The 26462-nt window shown below is 39.2% G+C and overlaps 1 protein-coding gene and 1 long non-coding RNA gene across 3 annotated transcripts; one reads left to right on the forward strand and one right to left on the reverse strand.

The window, feature by feature from the left end:
* Window positions 1-24190, reverse strand: ZNF558 (zinc finger protein 558). Of its 2 annotated transcripts, none has more exons than XM_005654787.4 (8): window positions 24007-24190; window positions 23014-23098; window positions 13352-13480; window positions 12738-12826; window positions 11717-11843; window positions 4136-4231; window positions 3542-3624; window positions 1-3066 (listed from the first exon to the last, which is right to left on the reverse strand). In XM_005654787.4, the coding sequence occupies exons 3-8, from the start codon at window positions 13380-13382 to the stop codon at window positions 2284-2286; spliced, it is 1209 nt and encodes a 402-aa protein (XP_005654844.1). In that variant the 5' UTR covers window positions 13383-13480; window positions 23014-23098; window positions 24007-24190; the 3' UTR covers window positions 1-2283. The 2 variants fall into 2 exon arrangements, with proteins under 2 accessions (XP_005654844.1, XP_003123216.1); XM_003123168.5 differs by having other exon boundaries at window positions 23934-24026.
* Window positions 24067-25806, forward strand: LOC146405505 (uncharacterized). Its single transcript, XR_014837664.1, has 2 exons — window positions 24067-24369; window positions 25621-25806. It is a non-coding gene; the product is annotated as an uncharacterized LOC146405505 (long non-coding RNA).
* Window positions 25807-26462: the final 656 nt, after the last annotated feature.

The raw sequence follows: 26462 nt of genomic DNA on the forward strand, positions 1-26462 counted from the left end.
TTACCAAAATGAATTTTTTAATCCATATCCATGATGGAAGACTTTAATACACATCTATCACTAAAAAAGCTTGAAAGAAAAAGAACTTGAATGTACATACTATATCTGAAAACACAACTGGCTTGAGTTAATGGGAATATATTCTATATCCAAAAATTAGAGAATACATGTTGTTTTTCAAAGAAAACTGGAGCATTTATAAAAGCTGACCAACAAATAATATTACATTCAGCTGGACATCAACATAAAAGCAACTCAAAAACAACCTCCTCCCAAATCACTTGGGTTTCAACTAGTTAGCGATTACTTCTAATCATGTAAGAAGTCTAGGAATAAGCAGTCCATAGCTGACAGAGCCAATCAGAGGCTCCTTGGGAGCCCAAACCATGGTTAACTTTTGCCACATTGTGGTTTTTATCATGATCAAAATATAGCTCTTCCAAATCTAGGCCTTGAGTCTACTTTCAAGAAAAAGAATAGGTAGGATGAATAGAACATGGGTGAGGCAGACAAGCTGCAAAATGTTCCCCCTAGTGACTCTAACAATTTCTTATGGCCAGCACAGTGGGACAATGCCTCTCTGAGCTTCTGCGATGCCTCACAGATTGAGTATTTCCAACACTACTCATCAACAACTTGAAAAAAATCTTTTTATTCTTTAATAAATAGGGGAGATTGGACTACGGTCTAATTTTTACTATAATAAACTAAATCACTCAGGAGATATTCAGAAATGCCTTTATGAATATGCAATATACTAATGTTTTAGATTAAATGACATGTATTACATACAAAGCTATAGAACGTAATTTAGGGTTTATTTCAGAGTATAGCTAGAGACATGTTTATACCTAAACAAAAAGACTGAAAATTAAGACTGATGCTCCAATCTAAGATGAGACACTGATAAAAGTAATCCCACACTCAACATGTATACTTTTCATTCCCAGTTTAAATTATTCTGTGGCCACTCAGAGAAGAGCTAAGGCAATTTCATGTTGAGTACCTTCCTAATGTTCCCCTCCAATGTGACTTCTCAAGTCAACAAAACAAGAATCACCAAGAGATTTTCCAAAATTAATCCACTTCCAGGTTTTGCTGCTCCACGAATTTCACATTTTTCCTAAGTTAAGAAGTATCATTAAAAGTACTCCCTCATTCTTTATACTCACAAATTTTTCTGCAGTGAGTTTTCAGTTTGAGGAATGTAAAAAAATGGAAGCTTTCCAATACTGATGACATTCAATGGGACTTGTTCTCAAGAATAAATCCTCCTATCTCTTAAAAGTTGAGAGAACACTGAAGGCTTTTCCATAGTAACTACACTCAATATCTCTTCATCTTCTGCTCAATAATATAAATGCTTTTGCTATAAGGTTTTCCACATTCCTTAGGTAAGTGCTCCTCTGTAGTGTTTTCTCATGTGTGTTCTAAGTGAAAAGTGAAGACTTTTACTTTCTAATGATATTCACAGGATTTTCCCTAGTATGAATTGTCACATGACTCCCTAGATGTAGTCCTCAGATTTATTGCCAATACATAATCTTTTCTGCACATGAGGGTGAAATTTGAGCTGAAAGCTTATCACAAAGATTAGACTCATGGGGTTTCTCTCACGAGAGAATTAACACAAGAGTTATTGAATGTTCCTTTATACTGAACAGATTCAAAGAATGAGGGTGGTTCTCCTGAAGGGTCTTTCCCTCATTGATTTCATAACAAGCTTCTCAGATGGTTCCCCAAAATTTCTGTCCCCTGGTACTCATATTTTGTGTGGTCTTTTCCCACATTGTGTCAGGACTGGTCTGTGTCAAATACGGAAATGATATGTCCTTCTAAGGCTAGGTCACAAAAGACAATGCATCTTTATATCAAATGCTCTGGGAGGAAACTGCTTCTACATCATAAAGATACTCAGCCCTGTGGAGAGTCCTACATGGTAAAAAAAAAAAAAATGAAGATTCCTTGCCAGCAACCTGCAATAACTTGCCAGACATGTGAGTGACCCATTTTGGAAGTGGACTGTTCAGCAGTAAAGACACAGATGACTGTAGCAGCCATTGACATCTTGACTAGAACCTCAAGAGAAATACTGAGTCAGAACTACACAGCTAAGCTGTTCCGAATTCCTGACCTATAGATAATCAATGTTTGTTGTTTAAAGCCACTATGTTTAGAAGGAAAATGTGTTATACAGCAATAGATAACGCATACATCTAGTGTGAGTTATCACACGTTGTCTGAGAGATATGAAATCAATGAATGCGTTTCTAGTTATTGTAGTCAAATCCACCTATTATGGATTCTCTTGTGCACAGAAAGGTAAGAGTTAGTGGTGAAAGATTTTCCACAATGATTACATTCATAGGGTTTTTCTCCAGTGTGAGTTCTTACATGTTTCTTAACAGCTGAGAGATTATTAAAAGCTTTCCCACAGTTACTGCATTCATAGGGTTTCTCACCAGTATGAATTCTCTTGTGCACAGTAAGAGAAAAGCTACTGCTGAAGGATTTTCCACACTGATTACACTCATAAGGTTTTTCTCCAGTATGAGTTCTCATATGCTGGGTCAGATAGGAGCTCTTCCTAAAGGTTTTCCCACAATCATTGCATTCATAAGGTTTCTCTCCTGTATGAATACTATTGTGCCCAGTAAGGGAGGACCTGGTGCTGAAGGCTTTGCCACACTGATTACATTCATGATGATTCTCCCGTGTATGAATTCTCTTGTGGCTTTTGAGGTTACAACTAGTGCGGAAAACATGAAAGCACTGGTTACATTCATAGGGTTTTTCTCCAGTGTGAATTCTTACATGCAGTCTAAGGGATGAAGGATCGTTGAAGGCTTTCCCACAGTCATTGCATTCATAGGGTTTCTCCCCATTATGTATTCTCTTATGAATAGTAAGATAAGATCTACTGCTGAAGGATTTGCCACATTGATTACAGTCATAGGGTTTTTCTCCAGTATGAATTCTTTTGTGCTGAGTAAGATTAGATTTTGTGCTGAAGACTTTAAAACACTGATTACATTCATTGAGTTTCACTCCAAGATGACTTCTCTCCTGTTAAAAGATGAATGAAAACTTATAATTTATATTATTTTTCAATATTCAATGCTGTCATACAAATCCTCCTTCAGGAATTCTGTTACATGACTATTTTACATGCTCATTATATGGCTTTTTCCCAGTTTGAGCTCTTAGAAATTAAAAAGGATATTCATTTCCACAAGTTTTTATCATATTCACAAAGCATTTTCTGATAAATTTAAGAACATTTTATATTTTGATAGTCAATATTTTAGTCACATTTAAGGAAACATTTACTTATGGAAATTCTCAGCGAAGAAACACTTTTGGCACTAACTTATAGTTTTCTCCAAATTCTCAACTGGTTTACAGTATCTCTCCTGAGATAACCATCATCTCATGTATAAACATTTCCTTTTAATGACTCTCCTATTTATTTCATGGCTTTTTTAACTTATGGAATCCTCCTACTGTGAAAAAATAGAATTATCACTGGTGTTAGTCTTACCGCTTGTACACCATTAGAATGTTCTTTTCTAAAAACATGCTTCTTAGGAGTTAAGTATTTGGCTTTAAGTACAGTCTCCAAATCTGAAACAAATTGAAGAGAAATTTAAGCCGATGGAGAAAAGAAATACTAAAGTGCACACATGAGTAAAGGCAGACTCTGAGGGATTAGGATTTTTGAGAAGGTTTGCAATGAAAGGAATATGAGTATGCAAATTATAGACATTAAAAAAAGGACTCTAAAAGGATTAAGATTGATCTGAGATTTACAAAAGAAGGAATCATCTGGAAGGCAAAGCAGGAAGAACTTAGACAAAGGGCTCATATGAGACCTAAAGAAGGAAAAGAGACGTGTCTTTTTTTTCCACTCTCTGAATCCAAAGTAAAGTATGAGATGTTGAACAGAAAGTTAAAAAGTAAAGAAAGAGGGTGCATGAGGAAACTCATCATACCAAATGTTCTTAGTCATCTCAGTCAGAAAAAAGGGCATTTTACAAAGTTCCCTGATTAGCATTTCCTAATACTCCTATGCCCTGAATTGATGGCCAGAGCTCTTCCTCAAAAAGACTATTTCTCATATCCACCTAGTGCTCACCTGGACAGCTGCCTGGAAGAACTCCTCTCTCCTCTGTCATCACCTTGTCTTCTTGCTCCAACTGGGAGATCAGACTGGGTTTATCAATATGATACCCTATTTGTAGAGAAAAGACATATGTTGTAGGGGACTGGGCAGGTGACAAGTAACTCCATGAAACTGAAGCCAACAATTCTTAAGATGGGCAAGTGTGACTTTTTGGAGCAATAGAACAATTATGCCTAAATTCTAATGAACTCAGTAACTCTTGGGAAACAAAAATACAAGCAACCTCTTTCAATATCCAGGGTGATGGGACACACAGAGTCCCAAAGTCCATATTCACTTCAAAAACTATAAAGCTTTTAAATATGGAGAATGTAAAGTCAGTATAAGAAATAAATCTTCAGTTCACAGGGAAGGCATTAAACAGAAAGTTCTATGAGCAAGGGGACCATGTCTGTCTCTTTTATCACTATACTCCGACACCCCAGAAACAGAATCAGGAACAGAGAGACATGATTAAGAAAGACTTGTGAGAAGTGAGGACAATGAAAATCATGGAATATGGAACTTCCACAGTCCCTCCCTCTGCAAAAAACTGAAAAAAACTCATGAAAACCATCAGAATCAACTTTATTAGAACTCTGAAAACTTACCAAAAGTTTACAGCAAGCAAAAAAACGTTTAATCAAGGACAAAAAACAGCTGACATTTTAACTAATCCTTGCCTCATTCTCTACTCTTTTCTTTGCCTGTGACCTTGAAGATGACTCCTAGTACTAAAAGAAGTAAGACAGACCCTATTCTCAACAAACTGAATTTTGACTTTTCTGGTGGCTCCCTGAAAGACTGGCTCAAAGAGCTTGCCTTTACTTCTCTGACCCCAAACTCTTCAAGGGCTAAGATGGTTAGCCAGTGGACATATGCTGAAAACACTAAAAGGCAATATACTAGCCACCACTGCCTAAGGCAAGCAGAAACAGTAGAAAAAAGACAGAACAAGAAGTATGGACAAAAAGTATAGAATATGATGCTTTGTGGGAATTTCTGAAAAATCTCTTTCTTATTCCTTTGAATCTAGAAGGCCATGTGCAAACCCAGGCTTGGGCACATGCTAAGAAAAGATATGAGAGGACTCGTCTTTGATGGACCTTCAGGCTCTGTACAAGGAGGAAGTGAAAACTTAGGCAAAGTTGTACTGCCTGATTTTGAAGGTATGCCCCTGTATAGAGATTGGAAGGTTTTGGTTTTTGTTCCACTGTTCAAGGACATTTGATAAATCACTAGCTAACCACTAAGCTTAACAAACAGAGTCTTCAGTGGCCACATACAACAATACTGACATTACAAAAATGAGTTCAGAAAAGATCATTAAACATACATACTATATCAACAAGAATAAGAAACAATGACAGCAAACTCTAGGGATGGGGAAAAATTTGATTCCAGAATTACTATGTTACAATATTTCAAATGTTTAATTTTTAACAACGAAAAATTATAAGGCAGACAAATAAAGGTATGGCCTGTTACCAAAAAAAAAAAAAAAAAAATTAGTAAAAACTGTCCTTAAGGAAGCCCAAACATTGGACTTAATAGCCCAAAACTTTAAATCAACTATTATAAAAATACTCAAAGATTTAAAGGAAATCAGCTGCAAAGAAACCATAAGAACAAATCCTGATCAAATAGAAAATGTATTAAAGAGCCAGAAATCATAAAAAGAAACCAAGCAGAAATTATGGAGTTGAAAAGTACAATAACCGAAATGAAAAATTCAGGAGAGGAGTTTAGCAACAGATTTGACAAGAAGAAAGAATCAGTAACCACCAAGACAGGACAATTTATATCACTCTGAAAAACAGAAAGAAAAAAAGAATAAACAAAATACGACCAGAGCTGAAAAGACCTATGGGATATAATTAAAAACATACTAACATACAAATTATAGGAATCCACTAAAAGAAGAAAAGGAGCAGAAAGAATATCTAAAGCTATAATGAGTAAAAACTTCTCTAGGAGTTCCCATTGTAGCAGAAATGAATCTGACTAGCATCCATAAGGATGTGGTGTTGCCGTGAGCTGTGGTGTAGGTCGCAGATGGGGCTCGGATCTGGCATTTCTGTGGCTGTGGCATAGGCCAGCAGCTACAGCTCCAATTCGACCCCTAGCCTGGGTACCTCCATATGCCGTGGGTGCTGCCCTACAAAGAAAAAAAAAATTCTTCAAATTTGATGAAAGACATAAATGTATACAGCCAAGAAGCTTAACAAACCCAAAAGAAGATAAATTCAAAGTCAAAATCCATTCCAAAACACATTATAATCAAACTGGAAAAACAAAGAGTATCCTGAAAGTAGCAACAGAGAGGTTATTCATCATGTGCACAGGATTATCAGTAAGAATAACAGACAGTTTTGAATTAGAAACCACAGAAGCAACAAGATAGTGGGATGAATTATTCATACTGCTTTAAGGGGGAAAAAAAAGTTACCTAAAAATTCTGTATCTGGCAAAACCGTCCTTTAAAAATAAAGACATTCCAGAGTTCCCGTGGTGGCGCAGTGGTTAACGAATCCAACTAGGAACCATGAGGTTGCGGGTTCAGTCCCTGCCCTTGCTCAGTGGGTTAAGGACCCAGCGTTGCCATGAGCTGTGGTGTAGGTTGCAGACGCGGCTCGGATCCCGCGTTGCTGTGGCTCTGGCGTAGGCCGGTGGCTACAGCTCCAATTCGACCCCTAGCCTGGGAACCTCCATATGCCGCGGGAGCGGCCCAAGAAATAGCAAAAAGACAAAAAAAAAATAAAATAAGATAAAATAAAAATAAAGACATTCCCATGAACAAAATCTGAGTGTTTGTCACTATCTATCCTACCAAAAAAACTAGTAGGAAACTTTCAAGCTTAATGAATAGGCAATGAATATTTACTCAAATCCACACAAAAATATAAAGAACATCAATAAAGAAAAATGCACTATTAAATAAAGAAGTCAATAATAATTGCTTATTTTTTGTTTATAGCCCCTATATTTTTGGCTGTGACTCTTCTTTTTTCTAATATGATTTAAAAGAGAAATGCCTAAACCAAAAATTAAAAATTCTTGTTAATGGAACACAATGTATAAAGTTACAACGTATTAAAAGAAGCAGCATAAGGAAGGGTGCAACTAGCTATACACTATATATACTGAAATAAAGTTGCTATTAAATCAAAATAGACTATTTAAAATTAAAATGATAATTGCAATCACTCAGGCAACCACTAAGAAAATAACTAAAAAACATAAATAGAAATAAGAAGGGAATCAAAATAGTGCACTAGAAAATACATAACACAAAAGTAAAGAATGATGGAGAAACTGAGGAATAAAAATGACGTAAGACATGTAGAAAACAAATAGCAAAATGGCACAAATAAGTCCCTCTTTATCAGTAATTTCATTAAACGTAAATGGATGAGTATGTCCAATTAAAAGGAAGATTTTGGCAGAATGGATAGAAAATAATTCAATTATTATGCTATCTATAAGAGACACTTTATTTCTAAAAACACCGATAGGTTGAAAGTCATCATATGCAAGAAGATATTCTATGTAAACCACAGCTAAAAGAGAGTATGCCAATACTAATATCAGGCAAAAAAGACTTTAAGACAAAAATTGTTACAAGACACAAAGAGAGGTATTATATGATGATTAAAAGATCAATTAAGCAAGAAATGTAACAATTATAGACATACGTATCTAATAACAAGTCTAAAATATATAAATTCGAAATCGACAGAATTGAAGAGAGAAACAGAGTTTTGCAATAATAGCTGCAGACTTCAATGCCCCACTTTTTACAACCAGTTAAAAGATCAACAAGGAAATAGGACTTAATTCTACAAACTTACTAGATATAACAGAAACAAAACACTTCACCCAGACCTAGACATTTCTTCAAAGAAGACATACAAATGGCCAATAGGCACATGAAAAGCTGCTCATCATCACTAATTATTACAGACATGCAAACCAAAACTACAATGAGGCACCACCTCACACCAGTCAGAATGGCCAAGATTATATATGTCTACAAATAATAAATGTTGGAGACGGTGTGGAGCAAAGGGAACCCTACTACACTGTTGGTAGGAAAGTAAACTGGGGGTACAACCACTATGGAAAACAAAAAACTAAAAACGGAATCACCATATGATCCAGCAATCCCACTCCTGGGTATATACCCAAACAAAACTATAATTCAAAAAGATAATGCACATCTAGGTTCACAGCAGCACTGTTTATAATAGCCAAGACATGGAAACAACCTAAATGTCTATCACCCAATGAATGGATAAAGCAGATGTGGTGTTGTGTATTTATGTGTGTATACACACACAAGCACAATGGAATATTACTCAGCCATAAGAAAGAATGAAATAATGCCATTTACAGCAACATGGATGGACTTAAGAGATTATCATACTAAGCAAAGTACGTCAGAAAGAGAAAGACAGAGTTCCTGTTGTGGCACAGTGCAAACAAATCCGACTAGGAACCATGAGGTTGCAGGTTCAATCCCTGACCTCGCTCAGTGGGTTAAGGATCCAGCAGTGAGCTGTGGTGTAGGTCACAGACACGGCTTGGATCTGGTGTTGCTATGGCTTTGGTGTAGGCCAGCAGCTGTAGCTTCAATTAGACTCCTAGCCTGGGAACCTCCATATGCTGTGGGTGCAGCTCTGAAAAAAAAAAAAAAAAAGACAAATAGTACATGATACCACTTATATGTGTAATCTAAAATAGGACACAGGAGATCCCGTCATGGCTCAGTGGTTAACGAATCCGACTAGGAACCATGAGGTTGCAGGTTAGATCCCTGGCCTCGCTCAGTGGGTTAAGGATCCAGCATTGCCATGAGCTGTGGTGTAGGCCAGCAGCTATGGCTCCAATGAGACCCCTAGCCTGGGAACCCCCACATGCCGTGGGTGTGGCCCTAAAAGCAAAAATTTTTTTTAAATTAAAAACTAAAAAAATAAAAAATAATAAAATAGGACACAGAAGAGCATAATTACAAAACAGAAACAAACTGGCAGACATAGAGAACAGACTTTCGGTCGCCAAGGGGGAGGGAAGGTTGAAGAGGGATGGATTGGGAGTTTGGGATTAGCAGATGCAAACTTGTATATATAGGATGGAAAAACAACAAGGTCCTTTTGTATAGCATAGGGAACTATATTCAACAACCTGTGATAAACCATAATGGAAAAGAATATGAAAAAGCATATACCTATATGTACAATTGAGTCGCTTTGGTATACAGCAGAAACTAACACATTGTAAATCAACTATAATAAAATTAAAAACAAAAACATGGGAGGGAGTGGGAGTCTGGGGTTAGTATATGCAAACGTTTGCATTTGGAGTGGATAAGCAATGAGATCCTGCTGTATAGCACAGGGAACCATATCTAATCACTTGTAATGGAACCCGATGGAGAATAATGTGAAGCAAAGAATGTATATAAATGTATAACTGGGTCACTTTGTTGTACAGCAGGAATTGAAAGAACACTGTAAATCAACTATAATAAAAAAAATAAAAAAAAAAACTTCACCCAACAACAGAGTATACATTTATCTCAAGTGCATGTGAAACATGCTCTAGAACAGAACATATGTTAGGCCACAAAATGAGTCTAAATAAATTTAAAAATAATAAAATCATACAAAGTATCCACTCTGGCTATAATAGAATCAAATTAAAAATAAGTAACAGAGGCTATATGTTGGAAAATTTAATATTGTTAAGATGACAACACTAACCAAAATGATCTACAGATTCAATAAAATCACTATCAAACTTCTAAAGGCTTTTTTTTTTTTAATAAATGGGCAAGCTGATACTAAATAGACAAAGCAGTCTTGAAAAAGAACTAAATAGGAGGATTCACACTTACTGACACCAAAACTTACTTCAAAGCAATAGTAATTGAAATAATATGGTTCTTGCACAAGGATAGACATAGATCAATGGAAAGTAATTGATAGTAAATACACTCACATTTATGGTCAAATAATTTTTGACAATTCTGCCAAAACAATCCAATGGGGGAAAGAACAGTCTTTGCTACAAAGGTGCTGGGACAACCAGATAAATACATGTAAAAGAATGAAGTTGACAATTTCTCCAAGCCATATGAAAAATTAACTCAAAATAGATAAAAAGTTTAATTGAAGAGATAAAATTAGAAAATCCTTAGAGGAAAATGTAGAGGTGAATTTTCAGGACCTTGGATTTGGCAATAACCAGGTATGACACCAAAAGTACAAGGAAAAAAAAAGAAGAAAGTATATAAATTGGGCTTCATCAAAATTAAAACTTTTGTGTATCAAAGGACACTATCAAGAAAATGAAGATACCACAGAATGGAAGAAATCATTTGCAAATACGGTCTAATATTCAGAATATTCAGAATAAATCTCTACCACCCAAGAATAAAGATAACCCGGAGTTCCCATCATGGCGCAGCGGAAACTAATCCGATTAGGAACCATGAGGTTGCAGGTTTGATCCCTGGCCTCATTCAGTGGGTTAAGGATCTGGTGTTGCCATCAGCTATGGTGTAGGTCACAGACATGGTTTGGATCCCGTGTTGCTGTGGCACAGACCGGCAGCTGTAGCTCTGATTCAATCCCTAGCCTGGAAACTTCCCTATGTCACAGGCATGGCCCTAAAAAGCAAAACAAAACAACAACAATAACAACAGCAAATAGGCTAAGAACTTGAATAGACATTTCTTCAAAAACTATATACAGTTAACCAATTACATGAAAAAATACTCAGTATTGTTAGTAATTACGGAGATGAAAATCAAAACAATAGGAAGATAACCGGACCCAAGAGGATAGCTATAATCAAAAAAGCAAATGTCTGGAAAGATATGGAGAAATGAGAATGCTCATACATTAGTGCAGCTGCTGTAAAAACAGGTTGGCAGTTCCTCAAAAAGCTAAATATAGTAATATATGACTCAGCATTCCACTCCTAGAGAACAGAAAATCAGTGTTTAAACAAAAACTCATACGAATATTCATAACAGCATTATTTACAAAAGCCAGTAAGTAGAAACCACCCAAATGTTTATAAACCACGAAAAGGATAAACAAACTGTGTATATTCAGAAAATGGAAATTATTCATTGGAATATATTCCTTATTAAAAAGGAATAAAGAACCTATGCAAGTTACAACATACCTAAACTTTTAAAAATTAAGTTGACTAAAAGAAACCAGATATAAAAGATCACACATTTTATAATTCCATTGATATGAAATGTTCTGAATGGTCAAACCCACAGAGACAGAAAGCAAATTAGTGGTTGCCAACAGTGGAGTGTGGGGAAGGTAAAAGGTACCCACCACTTAATGGGTACAGGTTTCTTTTAGGGGTGATGAGAATATTCTGAAATTAGACAGGCTTTGAACTGAAAGCCGCTGAATAGTATACTCGTTGTATAAAATGACTAAAATGGTGAATCTGAATGATAGATATCTCAATCTTAAAGGTCTTATTACCTGAGTCATTAAATAAATGTAGGAGTGATGTCAAGCTTACCAAGCGATGCCAGGTTCCTGCAGTTCTCCAGCGTCACATCTCTGTACAGTGTTCGTTGCGAAGGGTCTAGCAGTGCCCACTCTTCCCGGGTGAACTCCACTGTCACATCCTCAAAAGTCACCAAGTCCTAAGTCATCACAAAGATCATGGCTTAGCTAAGAACCACTCCCAGCAAAGTTGACAGGAAAAGAGCCAAAAGCAAGAGGAGTAGGAAAATGGAACCCAAAGCAGAAGATGTACAGGAAGGGTTCTGAGCTCTGCTCTCAACTGCTTCCAGGCTCAGCCCTGAACACTCATCTCTTGTTACTTATGTCCACCCCCAATGTTAAATGCATCTCTAACACCACACAGGTGATTTTCTTTCCCAGTGACACTATGAAATCCTGCAATCAAACTCCCCTCAACCTTAAAGGTTGAGCATAGGCCTGGGACATTGCAGAAATCAAAGAAATACTTGGTCAATGTATGACTGATGCCCTAGTGGTCATCATCAATTGTTTGAGTTTAGGACACAGTCATGTCTTTCACTAGCTTCCCCTTAAATGTCTCAGCAGAACATGATGTAGACAGCGACCATAGAGGAAGCTCTGCATTGTAGGAAATGCTGACATGTGCTGACATTGTTTGGGTTGCCCCAAACCCTCCATCAGATGCCTGAAGATCTGATTTGGCTCTGATGCTCCAGGTCATTGAAGGATAATAGGTCCAACTTTTGGTCAAAGGAAATGATGATTTGGAAAAAGAATGTCTAGAGTTTTCCGTCATGGCTCAGCAGAAACGAATCTGACTAGGAACCATGAGGTCGCAGGTTCGATCCCTGGCCTCGCTCAGTGGGTTAAGGATCCAGCGTTGCCATGAGCTGTGGTGTAAGTCACAGAGGCGGCTCAGATCTGGCATTGCTGTGGCTGTGGTGTAGGCCAGCAGCTGTAGTTGCGATAAGACCCCTAGCCTGGGAATCTCTATATGCCGCGGGTGTGGCCCTAAAAAGACAAAAGACAAAAAAAAAGAATATCTGACTCACTTGTAACCAGCTTGTCAGGAAGCCATTGGCCAACCCTTCCTCCTCTGTGCATCCTTTTTGATGAGAGATTGGGTACAAGGAAGACTGAGCTGGAGAAGAAGAAATGTCACAAGAATCCAGGCTTGTCTCCTGTTCTCACACTCACAAATCTGAAGGCTTGCATGCGCACACACACACATGCAAACCGGTCTATTCCCACACAGCACATACCCACAGCCATACACTCACACCCAGTTTCCACAGGGAACTGTTTTCTCATCCAGGGCCAGAAAACAGGGTCAAGGGTCTTACCGCATTGGAGGAAAAGATTACTATATCCATTTATGCAGATAAAGAAATTGAAGTCTCAAAGGACACCACTGTCATTTTTTGCAAGTTTATAGAAAGAATTAGAGATATAATGCCAAAGCTCCCACACATTCATCACACAGGGGACATCTCCACAGATACTCAAACCAGCTAAGTCCCAAATCCCAAGAACCACAGAGTCAGATACTAGAGACCTCGGTGCTCCTGGGGCAACACTCCCGCCTAACGTGCTCAGCCCCCTCTCCCTGCTCTGTGGTGCAGGGGCCTTTAATGCTTAGACTCTGAGGGCTGACCCCAACACTCACCACAAGTAGGGGACAGAACCATGGTTGCCATCCTGTAGTGACTCCGACGGTAAGTTTTAGTGAACAACAGGGCAGTGGAAGGGCCAGGACACTCCTCCTCTTCTCCCCACAATGCACTCAGTCAGGGCTCTGGAATAAATAAGAAAGCACAAAGAATTTGCCAACAGGCATCCCTCTCTAGGCTACTGAGGATGAATCTTTCAGAGCCTATCTACTACATCCTCCTTCAAAATGCAATGTATTTTAATAGTTCTTTACTTTGCTTAGCAGGGATGAACTCAGGACCACGTGATGGCAAGATGTGTCGGCCTCTGCCCATGGTGGTGGATACTGCTCCACCCCCCTTAACACCTCACCTTCACGGAGTCTCAGGGCACTTTCTTCCCATCTACGTGGTTGTCACAAACACATTCCGTTATAATCCCTTATTCACTGGAGACTCTGGCCCCTGACTCCCAATATTCTTACAATCTCCCCTCCCATCTCACCCAGACGACATTAGAACCCCTGAGGGTGACCCTCACAGTATTACAAGTCTGTTCCCACTCTGCCTGGGTCACATGCTTCCTGGGCACCACCCTAAACTCTGTCAACACCTGACACAATTCTACTCTCAAGAACAACAGTTCAGAAATTTCTCTCTATAAAGCCAATCTCCTAAACCTCAACCTTGTTCACCCATTTTTTTTTCTTTCATTATGTGTGTTCTCCCACGCAAAGGACTCAGCCCACTCTCTCTGTAACTCTCTTGCCAGAGCCACCTTCTCTCCTCATCTCATACTTACCCTGCTTAGATCTCACTGACCTTCAATGTGACAAATTTCCTTACCTCTACCTCCTACCTTCACTCTGGCCCAGCGGAACTCCAACCAGGCATGATACAATCATGCGCCTGCTCCATGGCAACATCTGGGCAAACCAGTCTACAGAAGAGCTGCCATATTACCACCTCTAGAAAAACACAGTCACCAACATGAAAAGAGCACTTGACCCTGCAAGACAATCCTATAAGTCAATGTAGCTCCGTACTCATGAACCCTTCTCATATCTCTTTAAATCTCACACAGCCTCACCTTTTCCCTCTATGGAAACCAGCATTCTGAATAGCCTGAAGGATCCAAGCTTCCTGGTATTCACAGCCACAATGAATCAGAGCTGACCTGTTGACCCAACAGTGAACTGCGAAGGTGACTTCCAGAGCTATGTCTCTACAAGGCACTGCAGCTTCTGCTTGGTCTTTTGGACTGCCTGCTCTAAGGGATGGCAACTGCCATGTCACAAAGACACTCAAAAGCAGCCCTGTGGAGAGACCTACTTGGACAGGAACTGTTCCCTCTAACAGTTAGCACTAATGTACCAGCATGTGAGTAAACCTCCTTGCAAGTGAAGCCTTCAGCACCAGTCGAGCCTTCAGATGACTGCAGCCCCCAGCTGATGTCCTCCTGCAACCTCACAAAAGTCCCAAGTCAAAACCTTCCAGCTAGGCCGCTGTTAAATTCCAGAACCATGAAAACCATGTGAGATGACAAATGATCACTGTTTTAGTCACTAAGGTTAGGAGTGATTTGTCATGCAGCAATAGATAACAAAGATGCCATCATTTTCAGCAGACAGCCCCACATCCTACTTCTCAAAGTCATCTTCACTAAAACTACATTCTGCACCACAGAGTCCTCCCTCTTCCTTGTTATAAACCAGAACCTGGCTTCTCTTTTAAGACCAGGCTCTGCAGCTCTGTTCTGTGTTTCAACTTACCTGCCTTTTTAGGAGCTGTACACCATCAATTATCTCCCCCTTCCTTTCAAGCTCTCCCACTCTTTCAGACTCCCTCACACCATTTAAACCCAATGGTGTGTTTCTGGAAGTGAGATAAATCTATCCTAAGCACACAATGTTCTTTCTAGTTACCACTCAGTCTCTCTCTCTCATCACAGCCAGTTGTTTTTTTTTTTTTTCTTTCACTCTCTGTCTCATTTCCTCATGTCCCACTTACTCCTACACACAGTTTAATTTTGTTTCCACCATTATCAATTCAATCACTAAAATCACCACTGATTAACAGAACAAATATGCAGCCTGCAACTACACTGATACCATTTCTTAGCTGTCAACAAAGACTCACAGACTCAGAGGACCACATTTTTCACTGGCAAGGCTGTAGAGAAAAGCACTCTTCTACACTGTTGGGGTACAACTCTTAGGGAAGGAAAACTGTCAGACTCAAGCAAAATGCCAAAATTTACCATTTCCCTTTCACTCAAAGTACAAGGAATCTATACGAAAGATACACAAATACTAAAAGACATTGGTGAGATTATTCATTGTGGCATTACCTATAATATCAAAGGACCAGAAACACAAATGGCCATCAACAGGAAACTGGTTCAATACTACGGAATTTCCACCTAATGAAGAAACACAAAGCCAAAAAAAACCCAAAAAAACAAAAGAGAGGATCTCTAGGTATTGATGGAGAGTCTGATTCCCCATAACTTTAAGTGAAAAACAAAACAAAAACAACAACAACAAAAATCAAGGTACAAAGCACTGTATATAGAATGTTTTCTTGTTATAAGAAGGAAATGTCTCCTTTCCCCGGAGTTACAGAATAAAATCTAACTCCATAAAACCAGCTTCTTATTTTTTGGCTGCCCCAAAGCATGCACAAGTTCCTGGGTCAGGGATTGAACCCATGCCACACAGTGACCCAAGCTGCTAAAGTGACAACTCTGGACACATAACCTGCTGTGCCACAAAAGAACTTCAAAACAGCTTCTCAAGGTCTTTCTATGTGTCCTTCCTATACCCCAAAAATAAAAGCAATAAAGTGATTTGTGCAGAGAGGGGAACACTGGACACTATGAATGAATATCAGGTGAAAAACTGTTGCAGGGATTCTTTGACTCCTGGACCTGGTATGGAGACAGATGAATACCTATGTCCCAAATTTCTCCATGTTCTATGCCTTGGAATCTGCAAATATGTGACCTTACATGCAAAAGGGATTTTGCAGATGTGATCACAGTGAGGATCTGAAAATGGGGAAATTATCCTGGATTACACATGCTGATCCACTGAAATCACAAGGGCCCTTCCTTCTATGAGGGAGGCAGGAAGGTCAGGGTCAGAGAAGGAGATGTGAGGATGGAAGCAGAGGTAAGAGAGAGAGATTTAAAGATGCTCTGACTGGCTTTAAAGATGGAGGAAGGAGCCACAAATCGAGGAATACAGGTGGTCTCTACATAATGAAAAAGGCAAGGAAATAGATTCTTTCCCTGAGCCCCCAAAGGAAGGCAGCCCTGCCAACTCACTTAGGACTTTTGACCTCCAGAATGACCAGAAAATAAATTTGTGTTACTGTAAGCCACTAAGTTTACATCATTTGTTACAGCAGCCATAGAAAACTAGGATAGCCTCTCATAACAAACCTTCCCCAAGGTCTTGGTCTGAGTCCAGCAGACCCAAACAATTGCTGCGGAACTTCCCCACTCTTCAGGTGGAAGAAGTCTATATTCTTCCCACCAGGAATCAAATTCACATTTAGAAACAGTAACACGCATGAGATGTGAAGTGAGAGGAGGGCTGGAATCCAGCCACCTCCAAAGCCCCAAGCAGAGGGCAAGCTGAGAAGGTGCCTGGGACAGGCCCAGAGTACCCTGTCAAGGTCTTTGGCAGCTGAAGTCTACTATTAGGGAAAGAGAGGGTCACTGTTCAGTTTACAGATTCAGTTACTCCTGCACCCAGATACATGTTGGTGTTGATAGAGGGTCAGAGGATGGGCTACTCTATACCAGTATTGCTCAGCACAGTTTCTGGGTACTGATGGAGAGTCTTATCTATGTTCTATATTTCTCCTCTGTTCATCATGGCAGTCCACATTTTCTATTTCATCAGAGATAATGAAACAGAAATAGAAAATGATGAAATAGAAAAGCTGAACAGACTAATCAGTAGCAAAGAGACTGAATCAATAATCAAAACCTCCCAACAAATGAAAGCCCAGGACCAAGCAGCTTCACAGATAAATTCTATCAAACATTCAAAGAACTCATACTAATCCTTTTCAAACACTTATAAAAAACAGAAGAGGGAGGAATTCTTCCAAAGTTTACAAGAAAAGTATTACCTTGATACTGAAAACCAGAAAAGAATGCCACAAAAAAAAGTTACAGGTCAACATCCCTGATGAACACAGATGCAAAAATCTACAACGAAATACTAGCAAACCTTGGAGTTCCCATCGTGGCGCAGTGGTTAACGAATCCGACTAGGAACCATGAGGTTGCGGGTTCGGTCCCTGCCCTTGCTCAGTGGGTTAAGGATCCGGCGTTGCCGTGAGCTGTGGTGTAGGTTGCAGACGCGGCTCGGATCCCGCGTTGCTGTGGCTCTGGTGTAGGCTGGTGGCTACAGCTCCGATTCGACCCCTAGCCTGGGAATCTCCATATGCCGCGGGAGCGGCCCAAGAAATAGCAACAACAACAACAACGAAAGACAAAAGACAAAAAGACAAAAGACAAAAAAAAAAAAAAAAAGAAATACTAGCAAACCAAATTCAACAATAAATTAAAACTACCATACACCATGATCAAGTGGGGTTTATTCCTGGGATGCAAGGATGGTTCATCATCTGCAAATCAGTCAACATGATACACCACATAATGATATGAAGGATAAAAATCATATGGTCGATCATCTCAATACAAGCAGAAAAGCATTTGACAAAATTCAACATCCATTTATGATTTTTAAAAATCTCTACAAAGCAGGTATAGAGGAAACATACCTCAACAGAATAAAGGCCACACTCAATGGTGAAAAGCTGAAAGCTTTTCTTCTGAGATCAAGAACAATAAAGGAATGCATACACTCTCGCTTTTATTCAACACAGTATTGTCTTAGCCAGAGCAATTAGACAAGAAAAAGAAATGAAAGGCATATAAATTGGAAAGGAAAAAGTAAAACTTTGTCACTGTTTGCAGATGACATGATTTCACATACAGAAAACACTAAGGACTTCATCAAGGAGTTCCTGTTGTGGCTCAGCAGGTTAAGAACCCAACTAGTATCCATGAGGACGCAGGTTCAATTCCCGGCCTTGCTCAGACGATTAAGGATCTGGCATTGACACAAGCTGTGGTGTAGGTCACAGATGTGGCTCAGATCTGGAGTTGCTATAGCTATGGTATAGGCTTCAGTTGCAGCTCCAACTCAACCCCTAGCCTGGGAACCTCCATATGCCGTGGGAGCGGCCCAAAGAAATAGCAAAAAAAAAAAAAAAATTAAGAAAGTAATCCAATTAACAACTGCATCAAAAAGAATAAAATACCCAGGAGTAAATTTAACCAAGGCTACAAGAAAACTATAAGACATCAATGAAAGAAACTGAAGAAGACACAAATAAATGGAAAGATATTCTGTGCTCATGGATAGGGAGAATTAGTAATGTTACAATGTTCATACCACCTAAAGCAATACAGATTGAGTGTTAACTCTATCAAAATTCCAATGGTATTTTTCACAGAAATAGCACAAACAATCCTAAAATTTCTATGAAACTGAAAAAACAATCTTGAGAATGAACAAAGCTATAGGCTCACACTCCCTGGTTTTTAACTATATTACAAAGCTACAGTAACTAAAACAGTATGGTATTAGCATAAAAATAGACACAAAGAGCCCAGGAATAAACCCACTCATATATGGCTAATTAATTTATGATAAAAGAGCCAAGAATATACAATGAGAAAAGGGCAGTCTCTTCAAAGAATGTTGTTATGGAAACTGGACAGTCAAATGCAAAAGGATGAAACCGGACCACTATCTTACACCACACACAAAAATTAACTCAGAGTGGATTAAAGACTTGATCATGAAACCTGAAATCATAACATAAATGATAAGCTCCCTAACACAGGTCTTAGGGATTTTTTGAATCTGACACAGAAAGCAAAAGCAACAAAAGCAAAAATAAACAAGTGAGACTATATAAAACTAAAAGCTTCTGTACAGCAAAGGAAACCATTGGCAAAATGAAAAGGCAAACTACTGAATAGGAGAAAATGATTATAAATCAAGTATCTGACAAGGGGCTAATACTCAAAATATACAAAGAATTCATACAACTCAATAACAAAAAAAATCAAAATTAAAAATGGACAAAATATCTGAATAGACATTTTTCAAAGGATGACACATACAGATAACCAATAGGTAAATGAAAAGATGCTCAACATCATTAATCATCAGGGAAATGCAAATACAAAACTGTGAGATATGCCCTCAAATCTGTGATAATGGCTACTATCAAAAAGGCAAGAAATAACAAGTGTTGGTGAGGATGTAGAGAAAAGAGAACCATTGTGAACTGTTAGCAGGAATGTAAATTGGTGCACACACTCTGGAAAACAGTATGGATGTTTCTCAAAAAATCAAAATAGACCTAACATATGATCCAGCAATTCTTATTCTGGGTAATTATCAAAAGAAAACAAAAATACCATTCAAAAAGACACACACACACACATAAACATATCCATATTCACTGCAGCATTATTTACAATACCAGGACACAGAAACAACCTTAAGTTCTAGCAATGAATGAATGGGTAAGAAATTGTGGTATACACACAATGGAAAATTATTCAGCCATAAAGTAGAATGAAATCTTGTCTTTTGCATGTATACATTCTTTTTTCTCATATAAAGTGTTCCATCATGTATGTGTAACTGGGTCACCATGCTGTACAGTAGAAAAAATATGTAAAAAAATTTTTTTAAATACTTAAGTGAATTTAAACAAAAGAGAAATAAACACCAAGAGGAAAATAACCAAAAAAAAAAAAAAAGAAAAATCTTATCTTTTGCTACAACCTGGATGGACTCTAAGGGCATTATGCGAAGTGAAATAAGTCAGACAGACAAAGATCTATGATCTCCCTTATACACAGATGCTAAGCAATAACAACAACAACAAAAATAAGCTCACAGAGATAAAGAACAGATTGGCAGTTGCAGAGGTGGAGGCTTGGAATAGACGAAATGGGTGAACTAGTTTTTTTGTTGTTGTTTTTGGGGTTTTTTCTTAATTTTAAAGAAAAGTTTTTTAAAAAATTTTAAATAAAGAAATGTTCTATACTACTCTGTCCAACATGGCAGCTACTAGTCACATATGGCTACTTGAAATGAGGCCAATAGGACTGGGAAAAGGAATTTTTAACCGCATTTTTTATTGGTTTAACTGCAATAGCCACATGTGGGTAGTTGCTAATGTGTTAGACAGTCCAGCCATAGACAACAGGTCTGACCTCTAGCATGTGCAGAAGGGGCGCTGTGAGAGGCAAAGTAGGATGAAAAAGATGCCTAGGTGAAGCGAATGCCTGCAGGTTTGCAGAACCAGCAGCTAAGAACACAGTAAGAGTTCTATGCCAACTGACAAATGCACATATGAAAGGAAACATCATTACATTCTCTCAGTTCTAAACTCCTAGGTCTCTTTTTTCTACTTCTTTCCAACTCTACAGCCATTATTCAGGCTTAGGGAACAATCAATTCATTCCTTAAACTTCCCAACACTCTTTTTTCATTTTTAATCCTTAGGTCCATTTTAACTCACGTGCATAGTAGGCCAATCATCCTTCTGCTCACATTTCTTCAGGGTCTTCCCACTGGTCTTAGAACAGAGTCCAAAGTAATGCCTGATCTGGTCCTACCTGCCTACCTCTTTGGTTTGGCTGACACCCCTCTCCCTTGGTTGGCTCGGCTCAGCCACTCCTGTCTTATCAGGCCATGGAGGACACCAGGCTTTCTGCTTCAAAGGTTGTCCACATACAGTTCCCTCTGCCTGAAATGTTCTGTTGAACCCTATGACTCACTAAATCCAGTCCCAACTTTAGCTCTTTTATTCAGTTCTTCTCAGGAGGGCTTACCTGTTCCCTCAGGTTAAGACCTCTTGTGCCAACTCCCCCATCACTCTTGTCACTGATTGTTTAAAATCCAAATTTCCTATTATAATATAAATTCCACAGAGGCAGGACAAACTCCCTTTGGTTCTCCAGGGTCCCTATGCATCTGGCTCACAGCCTAGCTCATAAAAGATGATGAACCATCCTGGTTTGCCTAGAAACCTAGTTTAAACCTTTAATGTCCTGTGCCATGGCAAACCACTCAGTCCTGAATAAAGTAGGATGATGGATCACCACAAATTGTGCAAAGAATGTCTACTGCATGACAAACAAACATTCCATTTAAAAATGTTACAGGAAAGATAGAATTAAAAAGGCATACACGCAATTAATAAAACCCAACAAATACAAAATTACTCAATATGATTCTCTGCAATATAAATCCTGACTGTTATTTCAGAAAAGTTTAAAGAAACAAAGTAAATTCTTATTAGAAGGCAAGGTGTAGAGGACAATCTTTTTGGAAATTACTACCCTACCCTTCAATCTACAAGTTGTTGCTTAGTATTCCTCCAAGGGATTTTAAATCTCATTAAGAAAAAAACAAAGGAGCTCCCCTCTTGGCTCAGTGGTTAACGAATCCAACTAGGAACCATGAGGTTTTGGGTTCGATCCCTGGTGTTGCTCAGTGGGTTAAGGATCTGGCGTTGCCGTGAGCTGTGGTATAGGTCGAAGATTGGCGGTGCCGTGAGCTGTGGTGTAGGTTGCAGACATGGCTCGGATCTGGCTCGGATCTATGCTGTGGCTCTGGCGTAGGCTGGCATAGGCCAGTAGTTGTAGCTCTGATCGGACCCCTAGCCTGGGACCTCCATATGCCACGGGTGCGGCCCTAGAAAATACAGACACACACACACAAAAAGAAACAAAACCAAACAGAAAACACTTGCTCAAAATACATCTGGTCAATTTAATTTTAAATTTTTGTTACAGGAGTTCCCGTGATGGCTCAGTGGTTAACGAACCCCACTAGCATCCATGAGGACTCAGGTTTGATCCCTGGCCTCGCTCAGCAGGTTAAGGATCCGTCATTCCCATGAGCTGTGGTGCAGGTCGGAGATTCAGCTCGGATCCCCCATTGCTATGGCTGTGGTGTATGCTGGCAGCTACAGCTCTGATTCGACCCCTAGCCTGGGAACCTCCATATGCTGCAGGTGTGGCCCTAAACAAACAAAAGACAAAAAAAAAAAAAAATTCTGTTGCAAATATAAATAAGTTCAAGTTATTTTTTCCCTCAGTACCCCATATTTTGAATCTTTGTGGAGGATTTAAAGGAGTTTTTGAATTCAAATGGTAGCAGTCCTGAGAAATGTTGCTGAGTAGTTCTGCTAGTCTTCAGTGGGATGGCTTATACTATTACACGCACACATAATAAGTTTACACTTATATATAAAATCCTACAATTTTTAGTACTATGGAATGCAAATAAATCTATATTTCCATTACACTTACAGTTGTTTACATGTTTAATGTGTATTTACCTGCACATAACTGTATTTACTTAATTTTTTACACACACATAACCACACACCTTACTATCTTTTCCTTGAATATAATCCATCAAATATAAATAAATGTTTTTAAGATACTCTCCCTCTCAGCGACTCCTTGTGTTTACAATCTGAGCCCACAGTAGGGCCTATTAGCACTTCTGCACAGCTGAGGCTGCTGGAATCTGTTGCTACAAGTTCACATGATACTCACCTGGTCATACAGAAATCCACAGATCAGTGAGGACATGTGAAGCTTGAGGCTAGTTTCAAGTCAAGCATGAACAGAGACGTTTTGTCTGTGGCGGGAAAAAAAAGAAACAGGGGACAAAAATTCTTTTTGAGGCCCTTTATAAGAAGCCTGTATTATAGGGTGTAATACAGTTGCTGGATGGAAAGGCCATACCAATCACTTTTCCTTTTTGGATTTACTGTACTTATGTAACGTGTAACTGTTGGCTATGACTGGTTTTCCTGATCCCTATCCAGCCATCTGCTCCTCAAGTGTAAGAAAGCTTCATGTGCTGTGCATTTGCCTTGCTCAACCCATTTGGCTAGATAGAAATTTTTTGGTGACTCTACGCACTTCTAACACGGCTTGTCACTCAGGGGCGCTAAAAGTGACTCAACTAACCTTTTAAGTTCATTCAGGGCTTTGAAGATTTCTGAGACCCTAGAGCGGGGTTTCCAAACCTCGGCACTATTTATAATGCTTTGTCATGGGGGCTGTTCAGTGCATTGTAGGATGTCCAGCAGGACCCTGGCCTACACCCACTAGATGACAGCAGCAGCCCCTCCCATTTATAACAACCAAAACAATGCTTCCAGACGTGATTAATAAAAGTCCCCTAGGGGAGCAAAAATCACATTCGGGAAAGATGTTGAAGAGGATGGACGGAAGAATTCTCCGGAAGGGGTGACAGCGGCGCCCAGAGCTAGGAGGAAACGGAAGCTACGGGCTGACCAGAGGCAACTTGAGGCCCCACGGGTGGAAACGCGGCTCTCGGGAAAGAGAGGAACGCCAGAGCCCGTGACTGGAGTGCCCCAGGCCTATGCCCTTCCCTAAACTCCTACGATAGCCTCAGGCCTGCCCGCCGCGCACAGAGTACTGCCCCTCTCATAGGTCGAACATACCACATGAATCCCGTTCCCCGCGGAGAAGACAGTACACAGCACGCAGCAAACCACCCCGCAACTCCTTCCTCACCAACACCCCGCGCTTCCGCTTCCGGTCTCGGGCTGGCAGCCAAAAGCTCCAGTTTCCGGTGTCTAGCCGCCCCCAAGCGGGGGGACACTGAGGGGCTGCGGTTTGAGGCTGCAGAAGGGCCGGCAGCCTCGCACCCTAGCCTCAGAAGAAGGGCTCTCGCTCGCATAGTGGTGGGCGGTGGGCTGGGTCAGCACCAGGGCCTGAGATCCGTTTTAAGGGGGCGGCTGTGGGCGTGTACCAGCTTGTGGGCGGAACCAAGCCTGGAGGGCAGGGTTGTGGGCGGACACCCATTTCGGAACCGGACTGAGGGCGGCACCGGATCTTGCGGATCTTGCGGACGGTTACTAGTCTCCTAGCCTGAAGGTAGGTGGAGACCAATTCCGAGGGCCGGTGTAAGGCGGGTTGGGGCTGGGTTGGCAGTGCAGGAGGAGTGTGGGAGAAAAACAGCCCCTTGAAGGCGGGACTTTCCACGGATTCCCCAGGCTGTACAAATATATGAACGCTGAAACAACTTTTCTTCAATCCTTCCTACTTGCGGAGCCTCACACAGTGCAGTAAAACAACATGCGCATATTCAAGATTTTTACTTTTGTGCTTGAGTGCAGTTCTTAATTTTTTTAATTGGATCATATATGCACATTTCTCTTTGACTTGCTGTCCCAAGCCAGTTAGGGAATCTAACGCTATTAATATTGGGGGCGGGGGAAGGGCTAGGTCATAGAAACATACAGGAAATCTTCAAACAGTGGTACTATTCTCACTCCCATATCTCCCAGTCCTTTTTTGTCTGGAGATAAACATCATTTTCTCCTTTATCCTTCCAGATAGGTCAAGTAAGTGTGTGTGTGTGTGTGTGTGTGTGTGTGTGTATACAAGCCGAAGAAGGATGGTCCCACGCAGAAACTAAAATCTGATGAATTGTCTCATGCATCTGAATCTACTGAAAAGAGATTTAAATCTATGCTGGAGGGAGATGGACCAGTGATTAATTGATAGGAATAAAACAAAGAAATGAGAATTTATCGGTTTGAACATCCAAAGAAAAAATGAGAAAGAGAATGTATTCATAATATCCTACACGATGCATCTAGATCAGATTCATATATCACAAAATGATAAATATTTAGATAATAAAACAATAGACATTGACTTTTGACTTATCCTAATTTATTATATAATTATATTATGCAAGGAGAATTATGGTTTAAGATAATAAGAGAACTATATACCCATATTTTTCGGAGAAGAAAACAAAAAAAAGCTGAAAAATATATAAGTAGCTAATTTAGAAATACAGAGTTACGGAAAACAAAGTTTTTTGTGGGGGGTCACAGTAAGGACTGGGGGATGTAGCTTTTCAGAAGGCATAAGGTATTATTTGAGTTTTATATGTATAGACACACACACACAGAAACCTGAATTTATATTTTAAAGGGATTATCAAACTCTAGGAAAAACTTTTAAAAAGGTTCACTTTGCAAAAATAGAATGTATTTTGAGAACCACAGATTTCAACCATTTAGAAAAAATCCTATAATCACGCTGATGGAAAAATGAATAGGATATTACTTTCCACAGTTCCTAGTAACAAGCATTTTATGAATATTTTCACAGCAATCCATAGGGAAGTTGCTATTATCTGTCTCCATTTCACAAATGAAGAAATTGATGGCAGCGTTTTGGAACATGTTCATATTTCATTCAAGTTGTCAGTAGATATCATTTTATTTCAAAATTGTTTATCAAACTTTATTTTCATTAATAAATGTTATTCTAACATAAACAAAGAGTATGTAAAAATGGTTTCATAAAATATAGTTTTCTTTTGTTGTAGTTAAATATATCGATCGCATTATTATTTTTTCTGCTTTCTGCCTCATATCTAGGAAGATATTTCCTATACTAAATGTTTACTAGTAAACTTTAGTAAGTATTCAAGAATTGGGAAAATCCAAACTTCCTAAACATGCACACAAAAAAATATTATAATAAAATATTTGATGCAAAAGTCTTTAATTATTAATGAATTAATCAATACAAATCATAATTAGGCAAGATTTACCTGTAGAAGAACAAATATTTATACTTCAGGAATTCATAAAGAAATTTTATTTTTTATTATTTATTTTTTTTGGCTTTTTGCCCCTTCTAGGGCCGCTCCTGCAGCATATGGAGGTTCCCAGGCTAGGGGTCTAATCGGAGCTGTAGCCACCAACCTACACCAGAGCCACAGCAATGTGGGATCTGAGCTGCATCTGCAACCTACACCATAGCTCATGGCAACACCGAATCCTTAACCTACTGAACAAGGCCAGGGATCGAACCCACAACCTCATGGTTCCTAGTCGGATTTGTTAACCACTGTGCCACGACGGGAACTCCTAGAAAGAAATTTTAGCTAATATTTGTATGAAAATTTTTTTCCAGTCTTGATAAGTACCAGGAATCATTTGAGA

The sequence above is a fragment of the Sus scrofa genome, chromosome 2 (assembly GCF_054392235.1).
Source record: "Sus scrofa isolate SSC_HxYL_T2T_F1_AM1 chromosome 2, Sscrofa_HxYL_maternal_Yorkshire_Landrace_v2.0, whole genome shotgun sequence".
Classification (NCBI taxonomy): domain Eukaryota; kingdom Metazoa; phylum Chordata; class Mammalia; order Artiodactyla; family Suidae; genus Sus; species Sus scrofa.

Bases quoted from the DNA above. Each gene is read 5' to 3' on its own strand.
- ZNF558 (XM_005654787.4), bottom strand. From the start codon at position 13,382: ATGGCAACCATGGTTCTGTCCCCTACTTGTG. The intron at 11,844-12,737 runs GTGAGTCAGATA...GTGATGACTTAG, and splicing joins TCCTGACAAGCTGGTTACAA to GACTTGGTGACTTTTGAGGA. The intron at 3,067-3,541 runs GTAAGACTAACA...ATCTTTTAACAG, and splicing joins ATTCTAATGGTGTACAAGCG to GAGAGAAGTCATCTTGGAGT.